Raw genomic sequence first — 19,291 nt, forward strand, 5'->3', positions numbered from 1 at the left:
TTGGATTTCACATCAATATTTCAGATTTACACCATGGCAATATTTGGGTACAATATCAATCCTACAATTACAATATTGTACCCTGTCAAGTCAATTCTACACCATGTCATTTTGGCTATAGCTTTAAAAGTAGCTATACCAAACAAGGTCATTGTTGTTGGGAAAGGTTTGACAAAAACATATTTTCATTATCATATCCCAAGTTAAATCAGAAGCATGTAATATCTAAAAAAAGTTAACATTTGATAAAATTAGCTGATTACTGAAATTCATTGATATTCTTTTAATATAGGCTTAATGAAAAATTCAACTGACATTGCAGTGGTAATGATACCATAATGTTTTGTGAAACAACATTTTGATACTTAAAGTCAGAGTAATATTGACCAAGTCTAGCAATGTTAAATTTGATATATGTTTATAACACATTCAGAATGAGATAATTACATTGTTATTATAAAATGTCCATTCAGGCATTGTCACATCATTTAAACACTGTGATGAGTCTGTGTTTCCTAAAATAGAAACATTGAGTTGATATTTCAATGTGCATCGTTAAAATTATATGTAATCTCCGTGTAAAAGCATGTTTTTGGCCAATGAGAACTGTGAGAAAATTACATCAGAGTATATCAAACTTACAGATATCTTAAGTTGAACAAGACATCAAATATCAAAATGGTATATAAACTAGAACAAGTGTTTTGAAGGCCTGTTACTTCACTCCAGGTATATAGAAAACTCCATTTTGACTGGTTGGTGTTTGTGATCCCACATTTTCTGGAATGGTGGAAGCTTTCTGTACGGGAAAGTTGGTACCATTCCCCAACCCTCGCTGATGGCCACCATTTGAGGATTTAGTGATATGATTCTGACTTGGATGGTTCATAGCCGTATTATACTCACCGCTGAAGTTCATATCATTAGTAATCGGCATACATTTCTGGCAGAACATTTTTTTGAATGCCATCTGATATTTGCTGTTGCCAATTGCATACAGAAATGGGTTTACAGTTGAGTTGGCATGACTTAACACAATGGCTGCAAGAAGTAGCTCCATGGGGTATGAACATTCTGTACAGAGTAGGGTTATTGAGTTCAAAATATGGATAGGCAGCCAACAGACCGCAAAGACACCTATAACAATGGCAAGGGATTTTGCAGCTTTCACTTCTTTTTTGAATTGTTTCTGCTTTTGTCGGCCTTCAGATTCCTGAACAATTTCTAGGGCAGCGATTTTGGCCATATGCTTTCTGACAATATAGAATATATAGGAATACAATACAAACATGATGAATAACGGTGTTAACACAAATCCAAAGAAGTTAAAATAAACCATATAGGCCATGTCTATAACCAGTACAAAGGCACAGATGTTATCAGGGGTCGGACCGAGGTTCCAACCAAACACCGGGGTCAGTCCAATCAAAATGGCTGCTGCCCATGTAATCGCAACAATATACAGTGCCACTCGTACAGTCATGTGACGCTGGTAGAAAAATGGGTTTCTTATAGCGATGAATCGCTCAGTGGCTACAGCCACAAGATTAAAAATAGATATTTGAGTAAACATAACAACAAGCGAGTTGATAAAAACACATCCAATAAAATCATGTGGCAGTCCCTGGAAACTTAGTGCCGCAAGCGGTGCCACCATTATTCCTACAAGTAAATCAGCAAAGGCCAGACTGGCTATGAAACAGTTTGTAACGGTTTGGAGGCTTGGTGTTCGTTTAATGGCCAACAGGACCAGGCCATTACCTAACACTGCTGCCACACCTATAATGATTTCCAGGGAAATGTAAATCTGGGATGTCACGTCCATGATTAGATGGATAACGTTGGCAAATGGTTACTAGTTTCTTTACAAAATCTTCAATATCTCAGTTGATATTGTTAATTAATCCATGAGGTAAGCTTCAGATATAGATTTAATTGATGAAGTCTTTAACGCCATTGGGGTCAGATTGATTTTGTATGGCTTGTTCCATATATGGCAAAACTCCTATTTAAGTAATACGCCCATATACACCTGTAGCTGAGGACTTCGATCCTTAATCCATGAGTGTTATTGTCCACAGATGTTCCACTTATAAAGCTTTAGGTTCAGTTCAAATCAGCAGTAACTAAATTGTTGAAGGCATCTCCAGCATCAGCACCACACAACAAGTGGTATCTTTCTCTTATTAAAGGCCTTATTTCGGAGCAATGTGATATTGATGTAAGCATTCTATTAACAAGCTGTGCAGAAATTCTTGGCTTTTTAACCACGGTGTCAATCCTTGAAACTTTTTTCCTGTGGTTTATATGTAATCTGAAATGGGAAATTGTGTATAATGAGAATTTGAACACAAGGTAATAGCATCATTAAAAGTAACACCTGTTAAGCTGGTAAATCTGTTACCATTACTGTAAAGATATATATTTTAGGCGTTATTGTATTTTTGTAATTTTCTCTTTCTTGAAATACAATAAATGGTTCTATGGTAATTTCTGTAACCTGTATTGCATATAATGTGTGTTTCTCAAAGCAAATGCAGTATATATGTAATGACAATAAAAGGTCCATTCTGTTGTAATTCTACCCCTGTATCACCAATTTGAATCCCATACGGGACAGTTGCCAGGTATTGAGTGCAGGTTGGTGATTTTTCTCCGAGTACATTCTCTTTTGTTCACCTCTTAAGCCTAGTATGACCTTAAATGAGTCTGGCTATTAATAGGGCATTAAAACAAACGAAACTTGTGGTAAGGGAATTTAAAAAAATCTGGATCAGAATCATGTCATTAAAACAATCAATAAGTCTATATAGTGAATTAAGTGAGACTAAAGTTTGAGGACAATCCGTTTTCATTTTCTGTGTAAATTGCATCACAGCTGGACTCGCAGGCTTTTAAACTATGAAAACATATCTGTAAACTAGACATTTAATTTGCGTCATGCAGCATAGATAAAAAGTGTTAATATAATCTACTGTCACAGCTGGCGCTCTGTGAGAAATAAATTGAAATTTCATTGTTACTGATTCATCTGAATATAGCTCTTAATATGTTCATCTGTTTGATTTCTGTCGTATGGAAAATCCTGTTAAAATTCCTCACAGGTACTTCCTGATCAGGCTGATGTTAAATACCAGAATAGCTGTTAGAATCTGCTTCAGCACCCGATAGCCTTATAAAACCAGATAGATAGAAATATCTAATTATGGCTCCATGTGTGGGATTTAGTCCAACTAGATTGTTCACTAATTGACTGGATTTTATTTGAAACTCTTTAAAGATGATATAATACTTATTATGGTATATTTGAAGTATGGATGAATTATTTATAAATTCATGATAACATCTGATCAATTTAGCCGCATAGACGCTAAGTTCCATACTATACCACAGGAGATAAATATGGCCTTGGTACAATAGGACTAATTATCAATAGGTGACTCGGGGCAAACTGTCTCTATAAAGGTTATTGGTGTACATTTTTGTTTTCTGGTTGATAAATCATAAATCAAATCAATTTTATTCATTCAGAATTTGTTGTTACATTTAATGTGTGTTGAAACAACAAATACTTATATCTTAGTTGTTATTTACTGCTTTGGAGATGAGACTCCTGGAAAAGTCTAAGGATGCTAGAACTGTTTAGATTAAGATGATATGGAAAACCACTTAAAATGTTAAAAACCTCAGATGCAGCTATTACATCTTGTTCTACTTGAAAACCTTTATTTGTGTAGTCTTTAAGATTCAACTCAGATACAGTCTATGAAGACCACTCAAGGGGCAGAGGATAATGGTCTTTGAATTGTGTTGAAATTTGTCATTTTGGAACCTAGAAAAGTTTTCTTATTAAGCAGGTGGCCTTAATACAGATATGGTTGCTAAGGTAGGTTTGAAATTGGTGTAAAAACTTGCTGAAAAGGCTGGCATCTCAAATTATAACCGAACACCTGACCCTGCAGTGGAGTTATAATTGTAGAAAGTTTTGACACCTTTAGCCGTTAAGCCACTGTACCAAACATAGACATGATAGGTTAGTGGTGCTATGTGAGACACCTTAACCACAGAGCCACCACAATTTTGGAGGGTTACCTAGTTGTGGAAGGTTGCACTTTAAATTCTGGGCCACAAAGACAGCTAAGGATTAGTTGTGGATTGTCAGACACCTTAACCACTGGACCACTGTGACCAGCAGCTGCACGTTAGCAGTAAAATGTCAGATACCTTAATCACTCTGCCATTATAATCTTAACTAGGAGAATTAATGGTGAGATTTATAGATTATTCAACAAACACCTCCATCCCTGCTACCCGTTTTGCTTATTTTGTAACAGTTTGAAAAAATTATATAATGTTTATCCTTTAAGATATATTTTCTGTTGATTTTAAAATCTTTTCTCAGATATGTGTGTTGACGCTTCACATGTTTCAGATTCTGACCACTATTGTTAATCAGGTCGTTTTCAAAGTCAGTGGAACATTCTTAAGTCTGTAATTTCCTGCTGGTATGAAGCTTAGGCAAAGGCTGATTGGAACACGCAAGACAATTTTTTTAAATATGGACAATTTATGGCCATTCTGCTAACTTCTGAGTCAAATATACTGTTGTGATGTGTGATTTCTTTTTGTCTCTCTCATTGCTGAAGGCAGTTTGTAAATATCATAGGTTATATGTACCCTAGATACTAATTGAAAACTAATTCCCGCAGTCGGTATAGGCCTTAAAGGAAAAACTTTGGAATAATGAATATGTACGCAGTAATTTCAAAGGGTTAGTGTGAATTTGGCCAGATCAAACTAAAACTTGAAAAACCAGTCTACGAGTTTTAGATAAGAAAATCTATTCAAAAATGAGGGGAGAAGGTATTACCGGTAATTTATATAAATGAAAGCAACACACACAAGTACTAGAAATGATCACAAAAAATATGAAACCAATTTAAAAGCATTTCAAATTATTTCTACTTTTTATCTAAAACAGAAAATATAAGCATATTGATAATTGAAAGTGTCCTTTTTAATTACAATTATAACAGAAAATGTGTTACAGTGATGTTGTACCTATACCAGGGTAATAGATATCATATACAGCTATCTGATGATAAAACTTCTCTTACATTACAAAAAAATAACTAAAGGAAATAAAACATACGAAAATCAGAATTAATTTATTTCATAATTACCTTGGGTTTGGTTACAAAGTCCTGCTGATTTCTTCTCCATTGATTTGTCAGAGTGTAGTGAAATACTTGTTGGTCAGTAAGAATGTTTAAAAACATGTGGAATGATTCCAGGTAGTAGGTATGTCATTGACGTTATTTGACCTGAAGGTATGTTGATGTCGTTACATACCCAGGTATAAAGATCTGACCTGTCAATCAAATCTCCGCACCAATCCTCGACCATTAGAGTCACCAGCACTCAGACAGCAGGCCTCCGGAGAAAGCTCACAGACTAGCCTACCTCACTAGTACACTCGTGACTTTTACGATTCGTTAATCCATCAACGACATCTAATCTGGCCATTCTATAATGTTGTTTTAAAGATTCAGTCTGTTTTAATATCAATTAATTGTAGATGGATTATCTGTAAGGGTAATGAAATAATCTTAAACCACCTTGGATATTACAGTGAATAGCCACTGAATTAATTCTTTTGTATGCATATGATTAGTTTTTCATATATTTAATGAAATGTAAACACAATCAGCTGTGACAATTTATTATATGCTTCTTTGAAAATATACACATGTGTAGTCTTTTTTTACAAGTGAGATTGTAACTCTTCAATAGATCTTCTCCTTTTTTGATTGATTGTTTATTTGTAATTTACATGACAGAGAAAAAATATAAAAACACTGTTATCAAGTAATTTCCTAGAAGTGCTCATGTGTAGAATGCTCAATACCCCCAAGATTTAAGAATACATGATGAGCTGAACATATGTCACCATTAAATTAACAAAGTAAACATAAACATTTCTGGTCCTAATTCATATTCTGTAGCAGATCCATGTTAATCCAGGAAAACTGTTAGTATACTTCATCTATGAAGTGTTGATGTTACTCATTCACTCTGTCACCATAGAGAATGATGTTGTGTTGTTAACGACCGATGTGTTGTTCTTAAGTGCACTGACTCGTTGAGAGGGAACCTCCTGACATTAAAGTGTCAGAAATTCTACCATTACTTCTACCTGTTTAAAGATGAGATTTAAGCTCACATGGGGCAGTTGCCAAGCACTGTAGATTAGAGATTTTTCTTGGGAAACTCCAGCTATTCCTACATCACAAAATCCTGATGTGTCCTAAAATGACCGAAAAATCTGTTGATTGAATGAGAAACACAAATAAGGCCCCAGGTTCTGTTGGTGTATAGCCCTGCTATATCACGTGTCGGTCTAGTTTGACTTCCAGCAATTAATCACTGGCTTGCAAGGTTAATGTTTGTCTTCATAGTGAGAAGGTTACAAATCTGATGATAGGTGTTCTAAGTAGGATGTATGTATTTTTTATCATCCAATCTTTTATTGTTTACACTAACAGTATGTCCTAGTACAATCCATTATTTCTTTGTCAACATACTAAAATTTGGACTACAGACATTGTTTGAAAAAAAAAAATCTTTGGAGTACTTTATAATTAAAACAAAATGACTATGGTATATCAGCTAATTAGCTGTAATTTATTATTTCATTATTGGTCATCCCAGAATTAAGTCTTCAACTGTGGAATGAATTACGAGAGCCTATATAGATGTGCAGGTAACCCAGTACTTATGCAAACTGGGAATCAAATATGAACACATAATTGAAAGGCTAGTGCGTTTCCACCGTCCCATCTGACCTCTGTTTTTTTATTCCTTATGATGAGGAATATGAGGGGGGTGGGGTGTTAAGCAAGTTTGTCGTGTCCCGTCCTCTACATGTCCATTTACATAAGCTCATAAGCTCTTTTTATGTAAGTAGGGACCGTCTCTAGTTTGATAATTCTTCAATACATTGTAATAAAACGATAAATTATAAGTCAAATATTAAGTTTCTAAAAAAAAAAATCAGTTTTAGCCTTCCAAAGTGATGAACATTTACAGTGTTTTCAAATAAAGAAAAAAACAACTAAAAATTTGACAAGCTTAAGTAAATATTTGAATATTTTGCATGATTGCTCTGGATAAAAAAAAAAAAAATTAATATCAACATATGAGTGGTGGTGTATATGAGAAAGTCCCTGAACGAAGAAGTCAATCAACCTATGGTACATACAGGTAAATTACAGGTAAACACTGTCAGTCCTAAGTCAATCAGGGCAGTGTAAACAAACTCATAAATTAACTAATGTATCCATTATATTAAACACTTTATGTATTTGGTAACAGTGATTGTGTTTTTTAATTTTTTTTTTTTTTTTTTTTTTGTATTTTCTTAATTACTTAAGCAAATTAAGTCCCATCCTCTCCACCCTTTTTATTTGTAACAATGTAAAAGTCATTGTTTGATGGTATCTTGATTTTCCTGATAATAAAGGCTGTTCTGTTTATAATGAATTTTATTATTAAGAAAATAGAAAATTGTGCCTATTTGTTCAGATTTGAAGAGGAATGATTCATGAGTCACATGGATTCAAGTTTTAATATTTTATAACAGTATTGAATAGGTAACACTTACCATTGTGGTGTATTGAATGGTTGACCACGGGTCACTTATTCATTGTGTATCTGTTAATGTCCAGCTGATTCATTGTGTATCTGTTAATGTCCAGTCTGATTCATTGTGTATCTGTTAATGTCCAGTCTGATTCATTGTGTATCTGTCCAGTCTGGAATCCCAGGTGAAATGATTCTGACAACATCAGAACACTATGGCACTAATATCTACAGTACTTGGTATCTGAATGAATGTCATTTAACAATTTGGAAGAACTGAGCTTGTTGGATTGGAGACTGGTTATGAAATATTGATATTGACCTATCAAGCTACCTATATATTGCCATTACATGGTTTCTTAATACAAGTCAATAACTGTACAAATAATAATATATGGATTGTTGGCTGGTTAAGACATACTGATATTGACCTGAACACATGTACATTGCCATTAACTGTATAATATATGGATTGGTGGCTAATAAGAAACAAAGACCTTGATTCATTTATACATTTTTCAAATGAAAATGTACTCTTTAGGGGACTCATTGAAATTTTTTCGTTTGGTGCTGTATATTTTCAGGAATTTTTACTGGAGTTAATCACAGAGTTCAATTAAAAAAACCCAACAACAGTATATATAGGCACTTATCAGTAAAGGAAAAAAAGATTATCCCCTCTTTCCCAAAAAAGCAATTAATTAATCATTTATTTATAGATAAAAAACATTTTAAACAAGGCTTCAGTACTAATAAATAATTGTATATTGTTCATTATGTATCATTAGTTGTCCAGTCTGTATGTTTTTATTATCTACTATGATCATTAACAGCCCTTGTTATAAATAATTGATACATTGATTGGTCAGTTATTCCAGCATTGTACCCAGTCTAATGACAAGTAACAATATACCCATAAATCTTATTCTAATTGTAACGATGTCAGGAGGAAAAAAATCAATTTTGGTTTGTGGTTCATGAATATAGGAATATTTTGTGGCTTTTATTAAAGAGATATAATGTTAGTCAATGCTGGTTGAACTGGAACTGTCATTGAAATTCAAACTTACCTCTGCGATATGGTTGTTCAAAGGGGAGATAACTTTGGCAGGTTTGTCTTCGTAGGGGAGATAACTATGATACTCTTTTCAAAAAGAGGTATTTCATCTTGCTTTATAGACACAGAAATCTATTATACATCTTTTGTTATCCTTTTCACAGATAGCCAAAGAGGTATGAGATTTGATATATATTTCTTTGTTCATGGGTATACATGTATTTTTGCACCTGTAATTTGTAAAATCTAAAAAAAAAAATGCAGATGATACATTATGGAATTATATATCTTGGCTAATTATTTTTCACAGTTCAAATTTTTGGATGAATAAATGAATCTTAAGAACAAATCAATTTTGAAATTTTCTCTTTTGAAAATGATAAGCTTGTAGGTTGAGTCAAATAGCACAATTTTTGATTGTCATATAGCTCAAATTCTCATACTGCACACTATTTCTCATAGCAATCTTAGCAAATAATGATATACAATGTATAGCAGTGTCTTTCGAACAGCAGTATGACATCTTTATTGCATAGAGACCTGACAATTAATGGTCAGGGATTTCAGTGATTACTTGAAGTTAATAATTCTAAGATCAAGAATCTAGGCTGTAACTGATTACATTAGGATACACTTACTGTTACATGATGTGCATCTAAGCACTTTTGCATTTGATGTTGTACAATTTTACAAACAGAAGATAGAATCACACATTGTGTTTGTGTCAATGGTGCATGTTAGATATTGTACCAAAACTTTTATGCCTCAGTATTCTACGAAAGCTCCTCAAAATCACACTCCATTTATCTTTCAGTATACATGTTATTTTTTCAGTAGATATTTTGTTTTTCAGTGATATCTGCTCAGTAAACATATATTTTTGTGCAAATATTATCAAGATCTCCTGAAATTTTAGGTGTTCAATGTGGCTACTAAATATGGTACATAATTTTATCACAATAGCACAATCTTGAGCTATATACTATAGGAAATGCACTTTCCAGATATCATCAAACCATTTGAATATATTTCTGGTTTATTTTATCATGGTTTGGATTGAAAAATATTTCTGGCAGTATATATACACCTATAGTTTTGGTATGGTTTCATATAACCTTTGTCCTTGATTTATCTTATTTGATGTTGACAGCTGGCCACAGAAATGTTGCGGTTATTTGACCCCACAATGGAACCACAATCGGCACCTCCAGAGGAAGCCCTCAATCTGATCCCAATCTACCGCAACCCAAAGATCCAGGGCGGACTTCTGCCTGGTGAGTAAATGTGTCAGTCCAAATTCTTTAGTCTATACCCTCTTGATTGAGTTATTCACAATAGACTAACTAGAAGCTCCAAAGTAGTAGAAATAGTTTCTTTAGAGAGATTATGGAATAAAAGAAGGATGATCTTTTTAGAGAGGTTATGGCATGAAGAACAGTGGTCTCTTCAGAGAGGTTAGGGCATGAAGAATAGTGGTCTCTTCAGAGAGGTTAGGGCATGAAGAACAGTGGTCTCTTCAGAGAGGTTAGGACATGAAGAACAGTGGTATCTTCAGAGAGGTTAGGGCATGAAGAACAGTGGTCTCTTCAGAGAGGTTAGGGCATGAAGAACAGTGGTCTCTTCAGAGAGGTTAGGGCATGAAGAACAGTGGTCTCTTCAGAGAGGTTAGGGCAATGAAGAACAGTGGTCTCTTCAGAGAGGTTAGGGCATGAAGAACAGTGGTCTCTTCAGAGAGGTTAGGGCATGAAGAACAGTGGTCTCTTCAGAGAGGTTAGGGCATGAAGAACAGTGGTCTCTTCAGAGAGGTTAGGGCATGAAGAACAGTGGTCTCTTCAGAGAGGTTAGGGCATGAAGAACAGTGGTCTCTTCAGAGAGGTTAGGGCATGAAGAACAGTGGTCTCTTCAGAGAGGTTAGGGCATGAAGAACAGTGGTCTCTTCAGAGAGGTTAGGGCATGAAGAACAGTGGTCTCTTCAGAGAGGTTAGGGCATGAAGAACAGTGGTCTCTTCAGAGAGGTTAGGGCATGAAGAACAGTGGTCTCTTCAGAGAGGTTAGGGCATGAAGAACAGTGGTCTCTTCAGAGAGGTTAGGGCATGAAGAACAGTGGTCTCTTCAGAGAGGTTAGGGCATGAAGAATAGTGGTCTCTTCAGAGAGGTTAGGGCATGAAGAACAGTGGTCTCTTCAGAGAGGTTAGGGCATGAAGAACAGTGGTCTCTTCAGAGAGGTTAAGGCATGAAGAATAGTGGTCTCTTCAGAGAGGTTATGGTATGAAGAACAGTGGTCTCTTCAGAGAGGTTAGGGCATGAAGAACAGTGGTCTCTTCAGAGAGGTTAGGGCATGAAGAATAGTGGTCTCTTCAAAGAGGTTAGGGCATGAAGAACAGTGGTCTCTTCAGAGGGGTTATGGCGTGAAGAACAATGGTCTCTTCAAAGAAATTGTGTAGTGAAAGTTAGGACAGTCTGTTAAGAGAGGGTAGGTAGTAAAATGAGTTTTCTTTCTGTCTGTTTTTCTCTCTATGAGATAAACTGTTGTTGCCATTGAGATTTGGTCATACAAAGATTATAATGTAATGGTATAATTATAACTATCCCAAGTATGTATGTATAGCATGCATGATGGTGTTCAAGTTATGGAATAAAATCAATTTCATTTGATTCGATTTGCATAGTTCATCTGATGTGAATAGCTTAAGTTCGCCTAGCATTGTGTGGCAAGTTTATTGGGAAATGTCTTATATTGCTTAATCAACCAAAACACCATGGTTTCTTCGATACAGAAATTGAATGGGTTGTAAAAAATGTAGTCTTTGAATCATACATGCTTTAACGGGTAATCTACAGCACTTGAGTATTAGAATCTTGTAAATGCTGATGTTTTAAGACTAAATCAATTTTTCTGTTGCATAGATTGGGATTGCAAAACTAATCAAGTCTTTGGAATTAATATCTCCTCAAATCAAGTTTTCTTGAACTGTATTGCAAATGTGAAGTAATTATAGTGTTACATTCAATGAACCATCCTCAATGCACTAGAGACAAGGTTCAAGGATGAGGAGAGGTCTTGTTTTCTTAAGCTCAAATAGCTGGTGCACAACGATAAATGCTATATACAAATCTATTCTGTTTTTATGTCAATTTCATCTGTAGCAGGCAACATCGGTAAAAATCACCACATTGTCATCTGCACATTGGTTTCCATTTGATGACATGACTTCTATTGAGCTGATCAAATTTAAACATGATACATACCCTCATTTCCAATATGTTTGCTTGGGATTGATTTCAGGTCTGAAGGTAAAATTTCAAGGTCACTGTTGTTACTTAAAATAGAAATCTTAGGATTTTTGTTAAGAATTCATTTCTTAAAATTTATTTTTTTGCTTCATAGGAGGTTACCATTATCTCCATGTGGCCAAACCAGGTCTGGACACACCCCTTACTAACCAGATGGCACAGCCTGATTATGTAAGTACATCTTAAATGGGGATTCAAATACAATTTTTTGTGAAAACTTTAAACTACTTTTTACTTTTTTCTTAAACTTGTGAAGAGTGATATTGGATCCACATAGACATATCACAACTCCTCTTTGTGTCTCATGTAAAGATGTTGATGTTGTTGTTTCCAGGGTAAAGAGTATATCACAGGAACAGTGGATGGAGATCCTGGATATTTCCGTCTCCATCTCAACCAGTACAATACCATAGAGACAATCACAGTTCTGTCAAAACAGGTGAGATGGAGTATTATCTTTGGATAAACATCTCTGTTGTAATTGTTTTTGAATCAAATATTATGAAATTTTGTATATCAAATTAACCACCAGCTTTACGAAGCCTTCCTTAGAAACAGCTTTGTATATAGACCATCAGCATGATACGACCACTTTCTTCAGTTTCTTATGGTTTGACCTGTGACTGCACATAAAGACTTTTTGTCTTTGCCTATTGTGTGGCCCTTGAACAGCTTTGAATGTACTGACACATTTCTCTTATCAGTGGAGGAATTGGTCAGGGAATCTTTTACATCAACCTTGCATTAGATATAAAACCCTGAGCAGCAGTCTAGTGGAGCCTGGTCAATAGTTTTGTCAATATAGCATTCTTATCCTTTTTAAATCTTGGTGTGATAGAGGTTCAGATTGTTTATACAATTAACAAGGCTATTCCCTTGAGCCCATTAGAGACACACGTCAATTAGTGCTAACAGTGGTGGAATCTGTCCTACTTTCCATGATATATAAGTTGTTGTTTTTAATTAATGGACTATAGTAACACCTGGAGGGCAAATGGGGGATGAATGTCATTGTAAGTCCTAAGTGGTGAGATGTGTACTGTTCTTATTCTTCGCCATTTGTCAGTTTGAAGCACGTTAGTGGGGCAGTTGTCTGATGTTACATGTAGGTTGGTGATTTTTCTCTGGGATGTTTGACTTTCTGCCATCATCCAAATCTTGTACATTCTTAATTAACACAGCTGTTGGTTACATATTCAAAATGATTAATTCCAATTAATGCTCGTTAATAAAATACAATTTGATTTCTATTTCTCTCTCACTTTTTATGTATGTTCCTATTTCATGAACAAAAGATATCAGTTGGCTAGTAAATTACATAACTAATTTGTATCAACTCTCAGGCTCACTGTTTAGGCCCATGGGCCTCTTGTTGTTTTTTTTAGTTCAAAGAGATATTGTTAAAATTATGCTTCACTGCTTATTGGAGTAATTTTTCTTCTAGGGTTCTTCATCATTTGTATCTCTGGGGAAATTGCATTGTATCTTAAAACAGATATTGATTTATTGTATTAGTTAGTGATTTCTCATTATAAAAATGCTCATTTCATGTCCTTCGTTAACCTTTGTCCAAATAACTTCTTTGTAGAAAAATAGGACTATAATTATCTTGTATAAATTTTTCGTTGGAAAGAAAAGAGATTGAATTCTCTCTCAAGATTAATGATGAAATGGTAAAAGGTTTCCTTTTATTTTAGAGGGCCTTTTATGATTTAATGTTAGTGGCATTATATAAGCTATGTTGATAGACTGTACTGACCCTCCAGGGATCTTAAGGATATTATGATGTAAATATATATTGGGTCTCTCTCATCATAACGTTGTCATCATTGCATTGTTAATTAACTTTCTGATTGACTTTTAATAATGGCTTTCACTCTCAATATGAGTTGTTATATTTAGAATTCTGTATGAAGTAAATGTAAAATATTTTATGAAATCAATTGAATAGCATTGTTTTATTAATCAACATTCTTTGAAAGTGAATGTTTAACTAATAGTATTTGTAATGCTGCAGCGCTGGCATTTTACTGAAATTTACCAAAATGGTATAAATGTTGAGGAAGCTTAGTCAAGATACTCTTTGAGTTGTCCAATCATTAATGGAAAATGCCTTCTCTCCAGATGACATTTGAACATGACAAAACTATATCAGACCTTCAAATTGTTGTATCTTTAGTAGATAATGCCTTCTCTGCAAGTACCATTTCACTGTAATATATAAGCTTTTAAATACTAGTAGTGTTTAATTAGTTGTTCTAAAATTAACCTCTTTCCAGATAATGTGATCGTATGCCACTAAACCAGTGTGAATAATTTAACCACATTTACTGATAGGGCAAGGAAAAGAAGAAACAGTTAGCCATTGCAGTTTTTAAAAATATCTTTTTAGTGGGATGGTTGTAGTGAAATGACCTTTGATCAGCCGATCATCTGTAGACATGGTCCTGATTTAAAATATTCTTAATGGACATGCACATCATTAGATAAATGTAGGCCTGTGAACGGAAGGAGATGAGTAACATAAAATGACTTAGCTGTTTAATTTCCTTGTAATGAATCTGCATTACCATTTACTTTATTGGTAATTCAGATTAGATGAACATTCACTTTTATCTCAAAATCCAATGCAAAAAAAGGTTCTGTAGAAACTTAATATTATTGATATTTTTTTTCCCTTCCATCGCTAATTAGATATTGATGTAAAAGTCCTTTTTATGTTGTATAATGTCCTAGGGTAAGGATCAGTGCTACCTTTACATTGTTTTTCTAAAAAAAAAACCTACTAGTTTGAAGAGCAAATGATGTCGGTTAAAAAGCTGTGACTAGGAAAAAAAGAAGAAAAAAACAACAACAACAAAGAAAAACAAAGCTCTAAAACAACAAAATGTTGTATATTATGTTCATGCTATGAAATAGGTAGAAGGATATATATATATATACCCAGGCTAGGGTTAACCATTTCTTAACTATCATGTTCTGTGAAGACAGGGAGCATTAATGTCCTGCAGACAGTTTCATGCTTTTTACAAGAATTGCATAGAAAATGTAACAAGGTTTTTAAGCTAATTTTTAACTGGCTAATGTTTTTTTTTTATATGTGTTTACTGTGAAACAGGCTGTGAGATCATTATGTAATATTATGTTTAGGTCAAAACCCTTAGTTCTAAATTCTGGTAATTTATAAGTAACTTCAGGGATTGTCTCCCTTTGAATGCAATGTGAATAGAGGTGTAGACAGTGTATATATTTCATTTGAACATTCATTATTTTTTTTGCCAGACAATACAATACGTGTGCAGACAATAAAACATTTTGTTCTTATGTCAAGATAACGAAAGTTTGCATAATTCAATATTCATGCCATCGTATATGTATCATAATTTATAGATAATAGGTATAAATGTTTTATTTTACAGCCCATACCCTGCAGCAACTTTAACTGCCTGTATGGACTACATGAAAGAAGCCTCAACAATATGATATCAAGGTTTAATGAGGGCTTAATCAAAGATTTCATCGGGTGTGTATTAACAAAAGAAACAAATTTTTAGTGTGTATTAACAAATGAAACAAAATTTTAGTGTGTATTAACAAATGAAACAAAATTTTAGTTTTAAAATATTCACAAAATTTTATGCCATATTAGTATTGTCATATCCTCAATCCAGTAGAGAAGAAAAACTAAATTAAATGATATGCTTCCTAACCAGTTTACAAATATATGGCAAAAAAGGTATGTGAATATTGCTTGTCTTTTCTGCTTTGATATGTTGGATATTCTTTCAGATGTATCAATATGAATATTTTTCTTGGATTATGAATGTTATTTTTAACATGTAACTGTTGCAGCTACTTTATGGAGAAATGGTGTCTTGCCGTTTATCACGACAGATTCGCAGATTTCCGTGACGAAGTACGAGAACTCCTCATCACAAGTCCTGTAAGTAGAAAATAACAATATACGGTAGTAATACATGTACAGGGATTTTAAGATCCAACCACCGAGTTATATGAAGCAAATTTGATTTTTTTTTTCCATTTCTTGAGTGTATTACCCCACCACGAAATGTGGATTATATAGTCATATGGAGGTGATGGCATTGAAGCTTTAGACATTTCTAGGATCTGAATGTCATGTAAACAAACAAATATTATGGTAATTACCATATGTATTTGAAACATAATTTTATTTTCACACTTTTTGTCTTGGGATTATTACACTTATGAATTGTACCTTTTGTTTGCTTCATTTCTTTGACATTCAATCTGGTATAACTTGGTATGTGTTCATTTGATCCTGATACCATTTTCCTGATTGTGTTGCTGTCTATTTTTCAGGGTCCTGGACAGGAGTCGGTGGAGGAGAGGGTCCGACAAGTCGTTGACGAGGATGTAGCTGTAAGACAATTAATACTTTTGATTGTTGTCCAACCTAGGACCCTATTACTTAAAATTTTAAATCAACTCCCAATTAGTTCATTGGCTAAGAAGGAAGTCAATATTTTGAAACATTGATAATTTGTTCTGCTCTGTCCAAGAAAATATTTTGAAAAGAAGAGGTCATGTTGAAAACAAAATTTTGTCATTTCGATCTTAAATTTTAAATTTTGGAAATAATTTTGATAATGACACTAAAATGTAAAAGTTCATCATAATGATGTCAAAGATTATTTTCTTTTATTGTCAGTTGCATCTTAACTATGTATCATTTGTTTGCCTTCAGATGAATGAGAGTCAGAAAGGTGAACTGTTGGAGATGTACCGGACCAGCGGAGCCAAGCGTGCCGTGGAAACGAGACTTCTCAGCTTCATCAGCTACAACTACTATCATCTTCCTATGTATGCTAAGCCAGGAATGGTGTAACATCTCATAAGCCACATTGTGAAACTACAAAAAACTGTGAAAAGAGGATTGAAAAATTAAAACAAACAATCATTCAGCCTAAACATATCATGGAAACAAGAAGAACATTACATACACACGCAATGTTAGCAAAAGTACATTGAGCAAGGGAACTTTTGTCACTAACATGGAATTGCAAGTATAGTTTTAATAGCAAAGAAAAGCAGATTTCAGACAACATGAGGCTTGGAGGTTTTCATTTGCTGATTTGCTTAAAGATGGAACCATTTACTTAATAAACTTATTACAAAAATAAATCCACTATATTTATCTTAAATAAAATTATTAAAACAGTAATGCCCCATTATTATGTAGCATTGTGACACAATCTTTATGAGGAAAAACTATATTTGTTATCCCTTATCACATATTTGAACTCTTTTAATACTAAAGCTGGAATAGTTCATTACTTGGATTAGGGGTGAACAAAGTATAATATATTAATACTATATTTATTATTTATTGTCTATATGCTGTCCGTCCTGGATAATACTGTTATATGTGTTGGAGAATCACTGTGATAGTTACTATTTCAAATGCTTTATTTAAATGTTGAAGTGTAGCAGTAAACCTATTGACTGGATGTTACAATGCCTTAGTGCTGTGCATATGCCCTCTGATTAATTCTTTTACAAAGAAAATATGGTTATACGAAAATGTAAGTACACTGCATTATGTTTTGAAATAAAATATCACAAAATGTCTTCTGTTTAATTGTTTTTCTTCTTTAAAACTACACCAGGAGATGTGGTTACTGTATGTGTTCTTGTCTTTGTGATACTGCTATTTCAGTAATTTTAGCTTTATTCTCCAAGAGAGGGGTCGTTTGGAATCGGTGATGATGGTGACATTGGTTTAGGAGTAATTTGTGAAATGCTGTTGTCTGTAAAAGCTATGAACTGACATTCACTTCTGCCTTGATGTAACATGCTAAGTAATTTTGTTATGGACAATCGTTTTCAGGGAAACACAAGTATTTTAAGAATTTCAAAAAGACCTAATGAGCCCAAATGAAGTATTGAAGCGTTGCCAGAGGCGAGATTCCTTGTCTTACATTCACCTCTTAGATTTCAAAACGGACTGTTTAATGCTTAGAGCTACACATCATGTGTAATTTTAAATATTTCTTTGAGTTAAAAGTTAAAATTAGTTGTAAATGGCATACATTTCTAATAGAAAATCAGAAGCTTACGGAGTTAAAAGTTAAAATTAGTTGTAAATGGCATACAATTCTAATAGAAAATTAGAAGCTTACGGGTTAGAATTAGACTGTCTTTCAATACATGTAAATGATTCTAAATTCACTATGACGTAGAAGAGAAACAATCTAAACATAGACATATCAAAGAGCATACATTTTGTACCACAGGAACCTAGCACGATTTTTTTATCTTAACAGTATATATACCCGGTATAGATCTTGTTGTATTCATGATATATGTTCCTCCGTATTTGAGCATCCTATAATCTTAGCGTCGTCTGCAAATAATTTGGTTACGGTGTGGAGAGGTTCAGGCAGGTCATTAATGAATATGAGAAATAGAATAGGGTCAAGCACACGGCCCTGCGCTATTCCCTATTTTACTTCTTTCCATTCAGATTTTTCTCCATAAACCACTACTCTTTGTTCTCTTCCAATAAGACAATCTTCTATCCATTGTAATGATTTGCCCTTTATCCCATATTTTCTCAGTTTTAATATGAGCCGTTTGTACCGTGTTTAAAATCTAAGTTGATAATATCCACTGATTATTTATTGTCCAGAGTGTAGGTTATATGTTCATTCACTTCTAAAAGTTGTACAGTGGTCGATCCTTTTTCTGAATCCGAATTGTTGGTTTGATAGTAATTTGTGTTTTTCTAATGGTTTCATTACTTTATCTCGGATAATCTTTTCCATACATTTCCCAGTAATAGATGTTAGACTTACTGGCCTATAGTTTTCAGGGGATTTTCGGCTGCCTTTCTTGTGTATTGTTGTAATGTTTGCTTTTCCATTGTGTTGGTAATTTTCCTTCTTCCACGAACTTCTTATAGAGCATCCCAGATGTGTCAATATCTCATTTTTTTATTTGTTTGATTACTTTGGGATGTAATCCGTCTTCTCCCGGCGATTTTGTGGTTTGATTTTGTCTAATTTCTTCATTATTGCGGGATTATTTAAATTGACATCTTGAATCTCATTATCTGCACTCTGTTTGTAAATAATGGTAAATTGTCAGTTTTCTCTTCAGTAAACACGCTACAAAAGAATCCGTTTAGTAGATCTGCTTTCTCTTTGTTGTCAACAATGGTGATTCCACTCTCGTTTAATAGATCTCCTAGGCCCGTTTCACCTTAGTCTTTTCCTGAACATATTTCCAAAAACTTTTATTGTCTGTCTTTATATTTCC

General features: G+C 33.9%; 2 protein-coding genes across 3 annotated transcripts in view; one reads left to right on the forward strand and one right to left on the reverse strand.

The window, feature by feature from the left end:
* LOC138318672 (cilia- and flagella-associated protein 61-like) overlaps positions 1 to 17,602 on the forward strand; it is a 41,847-nt gene extending 24,245 nt beyond the window's left edge. For both annotated transcript variants that reach the window (XM_069261268.1, XM_069261270.1), the window contains 7 exons: positions 9,849 to 9,972; positions 12,087 to 12,163; positions 12,327 to 12,431; positions 15,412 to 15,515; positions 15,845 to 15,935; positions 16,334 to 16,393; positions 16,719 to 17,602. In XM_069261268.1, the coding sequence (XP_069117369.1) occupies positions 9,849 to 9,972; positions 12,087 to 12,163; positions 12,327 to 12,431; positions 15,412 to 15,515; positions 15,845 to 15,935; positions 16,334 to 16,393; positions 16,719 to 16,859 (702 nt within the window). In that variant the 3' untranslated portion in view covers positions 16,860 to 17,602. The remainder of the gene's footprint in view (positions 1 to 9,848; positions 9,973 to 12,086; positions 12,164 to 12,326; positions 12,432 to 15,411; positions 15,516 to 15,844; positions 15,936 to 16,333; positions 16,394 to 16,718) is intronic.
* Positions 298 to 5,366, reverse strand: LOC138318673 (adenosine receptor A1-like). The gene is made up of 2 exons (XM_069261271.1): positions 5,184 to 5,366; positions 298 to 2,314 (listed from the first exon to the last, which is right to left on the reverse strand). The coding sequence occupies exon 2, from the start codon at positions 1,823 to 1,825 to the stop codon at positions 716 to 718; it is 1,110 nt and encodes a 369-aa protein (XP_069117372.1). The 5' UTR covers positions 1,826 to 2,314; positions 5,184 to 5,366; the 3' UTR covers positions 298 to 715.
* Positions 17,603 to 19,291: the final 1,689 nt, after the last annotated feature.

The sequence above is a fragment of the Argopecten irradians genome, chromosome 3, assembly GCF_041381155.1.
Source record: "Argopecten irradians isolate NY chromosome 3, Ai_NY, whole genome shotgun sequence".
In the NCBI taxonomy this organism is placed as follows: Eukaryota; Metazoa; Mollusca; class Bivalvia; order Pectinida; family Pectinidae; genus Argopecten; species Argopecten irradians.